The 13,168-nt window shown below is 41.3% G+C and overlaps 1 protein-coding gene across 1 annotated transcript in view; it reads right to left on the reverse strand.

Moving 5' to 3' along the window:
• TUBGCP3 (tubulin, gamma complex associated protein 3) overlaps window positions 1-13,168 on the reverse strand; it is an 85,268-nt gene that overhangs the window by 54,387 nt on the left and 17,713 nt on the right. The window contains exons 6-11 of the mRNA XM_012637956.1: window positions 12,215-12,387; window positions 10,029-10,147; window positions 9,167-9,292; window positions 6,157-6,225; window positions 5,693-5,825; window positions 3,943-4,109 (exon numbers count right to left, since the gene is read on the reverse strand). Of these exons, the coding sequence (XP_012493410.1) occupies window positions 3,943-4,109; window positions 5,693-5,825; window positions 6,157-6,225; window positions 9,167-9,292; window positions 10,029-10,147; window positions 12,215-12,387 (787 nt within the window). The remainder of the gene's footprint in view (window positions 1-3,942; window positions 4,110-5,692; window positions 5,826-6,156; window positions 6,226-9,166; window positions 9,293-10,028; window positions 10,148-12,214; window positions 12,388-13,168) is intronic.

Genomic DNA, 13,168 nt, shown 5'->3' on the forward strand with positions numbered 1-13,168 from the left:
TACTTTTGTTTCCAATAGAATCACCTTTCTCTTTGCTGCAGGCTCACCTGGACTTGCAGTGGACTTGTGGTTTGGAGGCGTGGTCATCAGGATAAACAGTCTCACGAAATCGAATAAAAAAAAAAAGTGATGCCGTGTGTAAGCAACCATAGAAACAGAGACTAGCTGCTATAAAGATGTTGGGCCAACGAACCTTACTTATGCCATGCGAGTTTGTTTACATGCACAAAAGAAACCAATTTCGGAATTATTAATTTAATTATTTCATTATAAATTATCATCACAGAGAGCCTTGGGAGCCCGTTCCTAAGTAAGGAATGCCCCAAGTCGGGTCATCCATAATTCAGGGACTGCCTGTATACCATTTTATTTCTGGTTTATAAGTTGGTCAAGGTGTTTCTCATAAATCTACATAGCTAAGCATGGCTGACAGTATACAAATTATAATCACAAAATCACTCAGACTCCCATAAACTCAAACAACTTTTTTAAACTCAGATAATGTGCCTTATTGTGATAATGGTCAGGAGATTTAATTGCACAGGTTTTTAAACGGCTTCCAAAATTCACCTCGTCCTGTACTTACGAAATAATAGAACACAAATGCATTAAAAATGACAAGTCTTACTCTATCAAAGAAAAAGAAAAGCTAATACCTAAAAGTTTCCTTACCACCTTACCATCCTGAAGATAAAAACTGAAGACTACAAGAACCTTAAGTCTCCATTTAATCTTGAAAAATTAAGTCCTACTTAAAGTTCTAATTAAACAATTTTATGATGCTTTCCAGAAATAGACCTAAAAATAATCAAACTTAACTCTGATGAATACAAAGTTTGCTTCCCTACAGATGGCATGTAAATGTATTTTAATATGAACACTATGATTTCATTTGTGTAAAATTTAAAATAAGACAAAGCTAACTATAGTGCCTGAAGTGAGGATGATGTTTACCATTAAGGAGAAGAGGGCAGTGACAGGGACACGATGGGGTGCTGACAGGTGCTGTTTCCTAACCTGGTTGGTGGCATATTTTTTAAGTGTAAGTGTTACAACTTACAATTTATATACTCTTCCACATGCAAATCTCAATAAAAGTTATAGTTATTGAACTTGGTGATAAACAATACCAGCTAGACACAGACACATAACTATAAATAATTGATGCAAATCTAAATGCAAATTAAAATATTGAAAGGGAAGGCAATTTTTACAAATTGCATATAAAAAAATAAAAAATAATAAAATAACCTAGATCAAAAGAAAACAATAGAGATTAAGTATATGGAGGTAGGCAGATATGCAGAGCCTGGGAGAGGTATGAAACTCCTCACCTTAATGGGGTCAGGGATTAAACAAACTGGTTTATTCATGACTTTAATATTTAGAAAGATATAGGTTCAAAAAGCTTTGAAAAACTTTAAGGTAACCAATAGTAAAATAAAAACACCGTTCAAAGCTTTCAATTCATATTTTTTAAAAAAGACAGTTTATTTAGCAAAGGGAACATGGGAAGAGTAAAAACACTTCTTAATCTACAATTCAATAAGCAATCCCTATAAAAATTTTAAAAAAAATTCTAGCAGAATTGACAGGCTGATTCATATCTAAGTATAAATGTGCAAAAACGACAGAGAGGGCCGGGCGCAGTGGCTCCTACCTGTAACCCCAGCACTTTGGGAGGCTGAAGTAGGAGAATTGTTTGAGGCCAGGAATTTGAGACCAGTCCGAGCAACAACAGCAACCATCTCTACAAAACATTTTTTTTTAATTTTTAAATTTTTTTTGTATGTTCTAGAGAGGTACGGATCAGTTTCCACGAGTGGAGAAAGACCTCTACAAAGCATTTTTTAAAAATTAGCCAGGCATGGTGGCGCACACCTGTAGTCCCAGCTACTCAGGAGGCTGAGGCAGCAGGATCACTTGAGCCCAGGAGTTTGAGGTTGCAGCGAGCTATGATGACACCACTGCACTCCAGCCCAGGTGACAGAGCAAGACCCTGTCTCCAAAAAAAAACAACAGAGAAACTATGAAAAGAACAAAGGGTAAGGACTGTCTCTACCAGATTTCAAACCATAAAGTAGAGTTACTTAAATAATACTGACAAACAAATAACAAACAGAAGAGAGTCCAGAAATAGATTTGGGTAAACAGAGGAATTTAGTATATGATAAAAAACAGTAAAACTTTTAGGGAGTCAGTTAAGGCTCACTCAATAGTAAAATAATTCTTCATGCTATTCTTACAACTTTTTTATAAGTTTGAAATAATGTGAAAATAATTAAAATAATAATTTTTAAAAGTACAATAACATACACAAGATATTCAGATATATAAAATAATCTATGATTCAATCCTAAAAAAACCAAATTCACAGGAAAATGGGCAAAGGATACAAATAGGCAATTAGAAGAACTAAAAATAACCAATAAGCAAGAAAAGGTCAGTTTTACTAGTAACCAGGCAAATGCAAATCAACACCCTAGTGCAATGTCACATTTCATACGGTAGATGAAAACATTTTTATTAAAGTTGGGGAATATAAAGTATTGACCAGGGCAGAGGAACAAGAACCCTAAGAGATAGCTGGCAGTAGAGCCAGCTGAGCCAGTTGTGCCAGAGTTCACAACGGCAGGAAGCATGAACCCCCCGCCCCACGGTGCCGCCTCCCATCCCAGCACCTGCGTTGGAGAACACCTAAGTATGTGCAGGGAGGCACATGACAGGATTCGCATTTTAATAATGCTCACAACATTAAAAGCTATAAGGAATATAATCTCTACCAATAGGAGAGCTGCTTAAGAAAAATGGACCTGTCCACACAGCGAAACAGTGCGTAGTAATAAAGTAAAACTACGTACACTGTCGTGGAAAGAGCTACAAGAAGACTGAGCGACCTGCACTACATGGATGCACATGCGCAATGCTGTTCATGTGTTCCAGATGCATACGCACGAACTACCATATACTGTCGGTTCTGCTATATGCTTATTTTAAAAACAATAACGTAACGGCACAACCAATAATTCAGGAAACAATTTGAACATAATACAAACTTCATGTTTGCTATGTGCAAGATCATCCATAAGAAACAGTAGGTGAGCTCAGGCTACTGCACCCAGCTGAGCCCACACACAGGCACCCACAGTCCCACACAGGGCACACCTGGCACCTCACCGCATCCCGTGCCCTCATCCTGTCTCAGATGCTGGCCCTCCCCTCTTCACATAACACAAGATCTGCAGACCCCAAGGCCCACTTCCACAGGCAAATGCCAGGGCTTTTTTCAAGGTCAATATCATATTTGTTGTAGTATTTATGTGTTTCTTAACTATTTCACACATGCTATTAGGTTACCACCTTTCTGTTTTTTCATTGTTGCTGACAAAGGTTCTGAGTGCAGTGCCCTCACCCTACTCCCCACCAAAGCCCCTGTGGCTTTATTACGTGATTTTGCATAACAATGATTTTTAAGAAACACATGTTGTAGTATCGCAGAACTGACAGTATTTCAATAGATACATATACAAATAGCTTGTTTCACTCAAACTGTCAGTACCACAGTTAGCCAAAGTGAGTTTATAAAGGAATCATGTAAGGCAACAGAGAACCCACGATACTGCCCCACAAAGAAAACTGCGCTAGCACTCAGGAGACCTAGTCCTTGCTTTGCCATCAACTTGTTAGTAAGCTCAAACAAGAGGTTTGGCTTGCTGAGTTCTTCACTATTCAAATTGGGATAACACTTTTCCACTAACAAATTTGTTGTCAATGAGATGACTGGCTTTCAAAGCATTGTGCAAACCATGCACAGCATGCAAAAGAGGTGCATTCGCACTCCTGTTAAGTGAAAATGGTTATCACGGGGAAAAAAAACAAAAAAGTGTGACTGAGTGTCCACGCTTTTAAACCCAAGTCTCAGAAGCACATGTCACTCCTTACTTCATGGTACGTGTCCTCAAGCTCCCCATCGTATATCCAGCGGTAGAGGAAGCTCAGGATGGGGTGAGACACAAGGCTGAGGATGTGCTGCACCAGGGACCGCATGTACGGATCTCCTGTTTTCGTGTAGGCATGGACGGCCGAGGCCAGCTCACCTCCTTTCCTTCCTGGGGGGAAAATGGGGAAAACACCCAAATTTAAAAAGACAAACCAATCACTTCACACTAACAAAAGATGGTCAAGTAATAGAGATAAAGTGCATCATTTCCTGACAGTTGAAGCCACTTTAGACCTAGAAGCAGCAGTAACATGTAATGAGTCCAGGTAATAGAGACACAGATTCTGACCTGGAAAACCTTTGACTTTTCCAGAACCCCAGACAGTCACTTCTCGCTTCCGGACTACCAAGGAGTTTTCAGCAGCAAAAAGCAACTAGCTACATGACCTAGAGTTCACATGACTTCTCACAGCTTTTTGACTGAAATATGTCAAGATTCACACTTTGTACTGCAATTCAGTACACAAATGTATATAAAAAACAAAAGTTCTATAAATCAATACTTATACTTTTTTTGGTGTAATACGCTAGTCTCACTAACTGGTATCATAACCTATTAACTGGCTGCAACACATGTGAAAAATGCTGGTTTGTGTTGAAAGAACAACTCTCGTAACCCGGCAAAGAGCTGCACGTGAAGCACAGCAAAAATCAGGTCCAGGAACGTAAGCACAGTAAGATTTCCTGATATTATGCTGAGAATTCAAGATTTTATCAGATCACTGAAAGACTGAAAGGACAGGACTGGCCTGCCCTGCCCTGAAGACTGCTCTGGCAAGTGTGCACAGAGTCGGGTGGTGAGGCAGAAAACGGGGGGCAGTTAGCGGTTCCTACAACAGCACCCACAGCACGCACAGAGCACAGATGACCAGAGTGCGGCAGGGACAAGGCTCCAGTGGCTAGCTGGACACAGAGAGCCAGAGGACTCGAAGGAAGATTAGGAGGAGCCTGGTGGAAACCTGGCCATGGAGGAATACTGGTACCTGGAGAAAACCCAGGTATTTATTTCCTGTGTGTGACTTCTTTGTTTTTTGAGGGAAGTGCCAAGAGGGAGGAGGGTACAGACGGTGTGGCCATGAACATGGACCTCCAGGTCCCAGGAATCACCCAGGACAGAGGATGGCAGCTAGCAAGGAGTCCATCCCGTGCAGGCCTAACAACCCTAAGAGGTAACCACTGTTAGGATCCCAATGTTACAAAGGAGAGAAAAGACAAAGAGGTTCTTGGCTAAGGTAGCACAGTGAGAAAGAATGTTCAAAGACAACTAGAAATATAGGACCTACAGCCCAAGAGAGGCCTAAACTAGACATGCAAATATGGGAACTTGCAACACAGAGACAGCAAACACAGACATGGCCCCTAACCTCACAAGGGAAGAAAGAAAAAAATGAAATGCCAGGAAAGGCTACCAGTTAGGAGACAAGTTCAGAAGAGCAAACGTCAAGAGTCCTAACACTGAGGACCACAAAAAGGAGAAATCTCTTTCCATGACACCCATAGCTTCTACAAGTATAAATACTGGACCACACTGGCAACCGATTATTTTCCCTCTCAGTTCACAGTTATTAACTCATATTCAATCCACATACTTATGGCCATTAAAGACACAAAAGGGCAGGACACAAAAGCAAAACTGGATGGCCCTCCCTCACAAACAAGCTCTGAAATAAAGCAAAAGATACACAAAGTGACCTTGACAATGATCCACCAGGGCTGCAAGGGTCTTCAGTCTTATTTTGGGATCGTACGTCCAAACGAGGAGGCGCCGCAGTGTTAAACTACTCTCAAGTCCCAAATTCACACCCTGATCATCCTCTAGCTGCAGCTAAAAAACAATGAAGAGAGTATGTTTAAGTACAAATAACTGAACACATCACATTTCTTAATCCACATAAAGTGAATATAAGGTCCCCTTAGAGAAAACAATAATACTTTTAGGCTACAAGTGGCCTTTAAATGGTAAACAGGACCCTAAAAATTAGCAACTAATTGGCTCTAAGATACACTGAAACTTGATAGATACTCGGATCTTACAAATAGTATTATGAAACGGATTGCTATATTTTAAAATATATGAAGTAACTTAAAATATCTTACATATCTTCAATTTTTTAACAGTTCAAATCATGAGGAAATTATAAACAAAAAATATTTACCTGGGAATGTAAAACAGAGAGTAATCGGTAGTATTCTTTGAGTTCTTGGTGCAAGGCAGCACAAAAGCTCTGTTTTGAAAGGAAAAGTATAATTAAAGCAGGACACTGATTCACTTTAAGTGCAAAGGCATGATGCTTTCAGAGAAAGCTCAGGTGCAGTTCAGTGTGATCTAAATTCTGGTTCCATCAATGGCCTAGTAGTTTTAACCACAATATATATTTTAATAACATTCGAGAATTATTGTTCCTTAGTGTAAAATGCAGGAACATTGCAGAAGAGGAATAAAAAAATGTAATATGGTTTTCATGAAGTTAAAAGCATAGTCACATTAGAGAATGATCCTTTATCTTAAGATTATGTCCCTTCGAAATTTCTAGGATTAAAATGTAATTTTCTTTAATATTCTTAATCAAAAAAATTTAAAAATTGACAAGTCAAAGCCAACTCCCCTAATTTTTTTTGTTTGCACTACTTGTCTTCCCTTCCCATCACTGAAAACTCCTTTGTGCATCTCCAACATTAAATACAGACGAGGGGTCAAGTCAAAACAACAGGATCAGACCTGCAAGAGGCACCTTCACGGACCTGCAGGTCATCCTGCAACTAGAGCCTTTGCTACGAACTCTGGGATGTAAGTCCAGGACACTCGGGGAAGCCTGGCTTTTTCAGACCCTAAACAGACGCAGCCTGCAAAGGGCAAACCTGCTCTCTTTAAGCAAGCAGGCATGTGCCATGATTTTCTGCACATGTTAAAGCAATACATCATCAGTCAGCTACTGATCTATTTTACTGTATTTGTGGTTTTGCGGGCTAACACTAATGGGAACATTATAATCCTTTCAGCTATAAAAATGAATATAAAACATACTAATTTTGTAAAAACAAAGGAATACATCAAGAGTGAGATCTGCAAGAAGAAATGTCCTAGACTTTGGAAAAAGGCCTCAGGGTGAACCCTGGGCTCCCACTGCAGGAACCACCGCGGGCCTCCCCCCTGCCGCCCTGAGCCTGGCTGGCTGACTGACCCAGGGAGGGATAAATGAGAAGACACAGGAAGGCGCTGGCACAGGGTGGGCAATGTGGAACCTGCTCAGGCACAGCACTGCATTTACAAAACTCCATGCCAACCCCCACAGGCAGGCGAATACACACACAAAAGTTCAAGAAACAAAAAACTGTTGATCACTAAAAATCTTCAAATCATCACCTATCATGCAGAATATAAATGGATACAGGAGTGTGCAGGTCAGCTTAATAAGTAGTCTAAACAAAACAGGAGTCTAAACAAAAATAATGACATTACAATGAGAGTATTCCAGCACCGTGTGTATTCAAGATGAGTAAGTGAGGACACTGGTAATAACGACACCAGAACGACGGGCACAGACCAGGACTTCCCCCCTGCTCTCAGGGACATGTGATCACCCCAACGACAGCACTAGTGACTTGCCTAATAAGCTAAACCACTATTTCTTCAGCAACTGGATGGTACAGAGCAATGACTTTCAACAGCAGGTAGTGGAAGTAGAATGGAAAGAGCTGCAGAGTGGAAGTCAACTGTCACACCCTGGCCCTACATCTGCCACCTACTAGTCAGGGCAGCTTGGTTAAATCAATTAAACCTTCTGAGATTCAATTTTTCACATCTGCAAAATGGGGACAATTCATATTTTCCCTGTTAATTTTAAGAGTTATCATGAGAATCAATAAGGAGATAAAAGAGGAGAATTTAACATTCAGTGCTATAAAATAGTATGATACTACTACAATGATTACCAGTCTGCTGGAATAAAATATCTATATTATAGTTCATTGAGTTTTCTTGTATTCATCTGTTTGTTTTGCTTCATGTCTAGGAAGTTGGCTAGTAAATATCAATGGAATTTGCATGGCTAAGGGGATGAAATAAACAAAGACATGATAAAATGGTCCCTTGGGGAAGGGGACAAGGACTCACAGACCTCAGAGCTTGCTCCTAAGAGGGATGGCCCATCAGCCTCGGCTGCCTCGAGAATATCACTCAACGCTTGTGGCAGTGGAGCCCAGGCCCACTCCTCGCCGTCCACCCCGCAGAGAGAAAGAGCAGCAGCAGGCCATCGGCGGCTCACTGGACTGGTACCCGGGCCCAGCAGCTCTACGGGCACTCTAACCTGGTCTCATCGTGCTGGAGGCCATCATGCACTCCATGCTGCACATGAAGAAACCAAGGCCAGCACAAGGCAGCCTGTGTAAGACAACATCACTACTAAAGGGTGAAGCCAGAACCCGAACCTGGGCTGGCTCAACTAAAGCTTAAGCGTGGCTCCCACTCACTAGCCACAGTGCTGTGCCACACCGTGCTGACAGGACACAGCTATCTGATGATTCTGTCTCAGTAATCTTCACTGGAGAGTGCACTGGCAATAATTACTGCCCAAGAATCAACTTATGGACAAAACCATATGCCACATAACCATGAAGAAGGGCTGGGACCATGGAGATGCAGATTCTCTAGAATTTAGATGCTCTCATCGGTTCCAGCAGGAGGAGGGAGAACCAGCTCCCTCCTGCCCATGTGCTGTTCCACCACAGCGCCCATCCCTGGTGGCGCAGGCAGCAGCAGCATGGGTTCCCATCTCCAACTTCTCCTATGCTGCCTGGGGAACAGCAGCAGCTGGGAGCATTCCCCTGGGCAGGCCCCATCCCTGCAGGGCCCTCCTCCAAGCTTTAGGACCTGAAAATCCCAGCCTCTTCTCTCTGCTTGTTATCACCTCTGTTTTCATCAGTTTTCTTTTGCTGTCACAGTCCTCCAACAGCGACTTTGACCAATTTGCTGTATTCAACAATTCTTGTCAATACCTACGGTGGCTTCTACTTTCTTAAGTGGACCTTGACGGATATAGTTGCTATCGAAGCTGCTTTATTTTAAAAGAACCCTCTTAAGAGTTATTTTCATAGTAAGATTTAAAGTAGATTAAGCATTTCCCAAAGCGAACAGCATCCCAAACATTCTAGAAGTAACAAACATACCTGACCAACAAGTCCAAAGGAACGGTCCAGACTTCTCTGGTCTGTGTATTTTCTGATTTTATTATGTAACCATCCCAACTCGGCAAGTCTGACTGCTGTATCTCGCAAAGATTTACTTAGGTTTGCCTAAAAAGTAAATATAGCAACAGTTAAAAATTAAAAATCAGTACTAGAATTTCAATTATTATTTTTCTCAACCACTTGTACTTTTACTATTAATATTATAATTCATAGGTTTCAATACATAAAAGTTAAAAGTAATTAATATGCCATCATTAAAGGGAAAGAAAAAAACATCAGGTGACAGCAGCAACATAAAACACTGTGACAGGAATGTTGAACTCATGTCGAGTCACCCTACAGCACGACTGGCCGGGACCTGTAGCTGACGCCTGGCGGGGCACAGTCTGCCACTTCAGTCACTCTTTGAAAATGCTAAGGGACACAGTGCAACACTATACCACAGAAGGGGCCATGGGAATGGCAGGTTCTAGAAGAAGAAAACAAAAGCAAGCAAAGATCCCTGATCCGGAATCCTGTACCAATGGCAAAGATGCCAAGCTGGACCTCTGTCCTCAGGTACCTCAGACATCACTGTAACAGGATGAGGAAGTCGGCCAGGTGGGGTAGCCATATCAGTAAACACGCGGAAAGGAAGCACATATTTATTAATTACAAAGGGCTCCATGACAAAATCACACAGCCACAAACTGGGCAGGGAAACATAAACCAGAACTTAAACTGGGTACAATTTGACTGGTACACCCAATTTTATGAAATCTCAATACCACTTTATAAATTAATAGCTACCTGGACTTATTTTTTTTTTGAAAATTTCAACGTAGATTTTATGTTACTGTACCTTTCCTTCTACTTTGTAACAATTTTCAGTGTTGCTCATTTTTATGTTTTTGCCATCTATGCCCTGGAAGACATACAGAATGTCCCTTACCAGAGCTGCTTCAGTAACTTCCATAGTGCCTGCAAAATGATTTTTAAAAGAGAGCAATTATCAGACAACACATCTTAAGATGAAGTAGATTTTATAGCACAATTAGATTTAAATTATATATTTCCCGCCAGGACAAAATGTACAAACTCAATAAATGGGCTCAAGATGAAAAAGAAAGCTTGAGGTTAGAAAGAAACTAGGACTTTCTGAAAAGGGAGTGGAGACCACACAATTTCTATCCAAAGGTCTTTTTAAAGGACAAGGCTCTATGTGGGAACTTACTGTATAATCAAGGTAGCAGCACAAACCAAGCACAAAGGGATGAATTACTTAATAGAGTGAATCTGGCAAACAGGTTACTACATAGCAAGTACACCAACCTGAGTTCCTAACACCAAATAAAAGGAGTTAATAGAACAGAAAAGATCTTTATGGTTTCCACAATTCCTTTCAACAAAAGCTAAGTTTGAATTTGGGTGTTAGGCCAAAATAAAAAAGGGAGGCAATGCCCTAAAATCCAAGACATCCGTTGTGGGAGAGAGCAGCCTGAGCACCCAGTCTGGGGTCAGCATTCACAGAGCCACCCAAGCCGGCACCACCAGAGGCAGAGGACAGGTGTGTGCTGCACAGTCATGGCTGGGATGTTCTATAAAGATTGACTAGATCAAGTTCCTTAATAGTGCTGTTCAAATCTTACACATCATTACTGACTATTTTTGTCTGCTTACTCCATCCATTACTAAGAGAACGAAGTTGAAATATCCAACTATAATTATGGGTCTGTCTGTTTTTCTTTCCAATTCTGTCAGTTATGCTCTGTGTATTGTGAAACTGTTAGTAGGTGAATACAGGTTTAGGATTATTATTTCTTCCCAAAGAATTGACCCTTTCATTGTTCTGAATGCCCCTCTATCCCTGGTACTGCTCATTCTCTACTTTGGTATTAATACAGCCCCCTCTTTGTCACGGCCAGACTATCATTTTCCACCCATTTCCTTTCAACCTGTTTGTGTCCATACAGTTAAAATGTGTCTCTTGTAAGCAATACATAGTTGTTTGAATGATGGCATTTTTTTAAAAAAACTGTCATTTAAACCAAGTGTTTACACATTTAATATAATTACTAATATGCCTAGGTGTAAAGTGACCTTATTGCTATATTTTTCTATTTACCCCACTCTTCTTTTTTCCTTTGTACATCCTCTCCTGCTTCTTTTGGATTAATCCAGTATATTTTTAAGTCCATTTTATCTCTTAGCATTGTATAGAATACAGGTTTGGAGGCACTGGTTAGGGATCAGGTGAATAGCATTCTGACTCAATCTGGAAGCTCACATGCTAAGCCAGGAACACACAGCTGTCACACACAACCCAAAAGTCTGGCTGCTGTGGACATAAAGAGGCAGGTACATGCAAGGGACACACAGGGACAGGCAGAGTTGTGCAGATGCTGGAGCCTACTGCAGAGGGCTAAGGACTCCGGGATGTCCCACAGTTCTAACAGATGCTCCTCACCTTTGCATTCTATGCAAGGACAGATAACACCTACATCAATTTCAGAACCAGCAGATTATAAACCAACTGTAAAACGCAATCTTCTATTTTCAGGGCACTCATGTTTCAAACACTGCTATTTGTAGTGTTCTCAAGAAAGAAACTCAAACTTCCTTTTAAGCACTGATACTGTGAATAAGACAGACACAGCTCCTCCATGAGACTTGGGCTCTGGTGGAAGAAGGTGACTTTTCCCCAGGGCCTGACGCAGCCTTAGAGGCATTCTAGGGAGAAAGGCAGGATGAGAACAGAGCCAGAGCGTGCTCAGGATGAGCAGAGCAGACAGCAGCAGAGGGAGGAGGCCACACGGATGACCAGCCACGAAGCGGACGGCCCCGGGAAGAGTCCATGGCATGAGGTACAAAGCCAGACAGGCTCCCCAAGGCCCCGGACATCAGGGACTCTGGGCTTCACCCTGAGCACAATAGGAAACTACTAAAGGGCTTCTTCGGGTTAGTATTCTGTATCGGCATTTCAGAATAAGGGATGGATGAATCCTAAAGGTTCAAAGAAAAGCAATGTGAAAACACATCCTTACTCACCACCCGTGTCCCCTTCTCTCCTTGACCGTGTCATGTTTCGAGAAACAGTGTTTGGGATACCTCTTGAGGTAGTGGTTTGTGAAGAAGGCTGATTTGCAGTTAGAGTCCACGCAAGCCGTGACCCCAACTGCTGTCGAAGGCAATCTCCTACCCCAGGAGCTTGATGAGACTGTCTAAAAGACACAAGTAACATTTAATACCTTCAAATAACCAGGCTATTCACTGAAGAGACAAAAACATTCCTAGAAATGCTTCTTATATCACTATAGTGAATTACATAAAATCATAAATCTAAGATAGGTGATACCTTGATTTACCCTAACCAAATACATCAATAAGTCTCTGGACACTGCCCAGGCCTCCTTGGGATCCCTAGCCTTGCACTCAGACCCAACATAGCTGTGCTAAAAATCATCCTACTGCCACCTCCCACATGTATTTCTTACCCTAAAAATCAAAATCCATTTAACTTCTTCACAAACACATAACATACGTTACCCACCTATAACCACTTTGAAATTCTCTCTAATATTAACTTCAAATCAACATCTTCCCCTGCTCCACATTTACTGAGCAGAGGAACTTCCCCTCCCACACTGCCCAATGGGCCTGTCCTCACATGTCTCTGGCCGTCAGGGTGCTCACTAGGAAAAGAGATACTGCAATTTTTAATTAATCTCTAACATGTACAAACCACATCAAATCCAAGGCAAATACACATTCAAGGTCAAGATGGTTTTTGAGTAATTGTGAAATATGTCAAAGTTGCTTTTTGAAAAATCTAAGAACCTGATAGCTGATTTCTAACAACATATGCTTTGACGACTGTGGCAAAAATACCACTTCTTGGACTGTAAAACACAAAACTGAGAATCTCAACTGCTTCCAGGGCCTGGAGCTCTGATTTAGTAGTGGTACAACACCGGTGGGTCCATCTACAACCCACTCGCAGAG

The sequence above is a fragment of the Propithecus coquereli genome, unplaced genomic scaffold (genome assembly GCF_000956105.1).
Source record: "Propithecus coquereli isolate 6110/MARCELLA unplaced genomic scaffold, Pcoq_1.0 Scaffold125, whole genome shotgun sequence".
Taxonomy (NCBI): domain Eukaryota; kingdom Metazoa; phylum Chordata; class Mammalia; order Primates; family Indriidae; genus Propithecus; species Propithecus coquereli.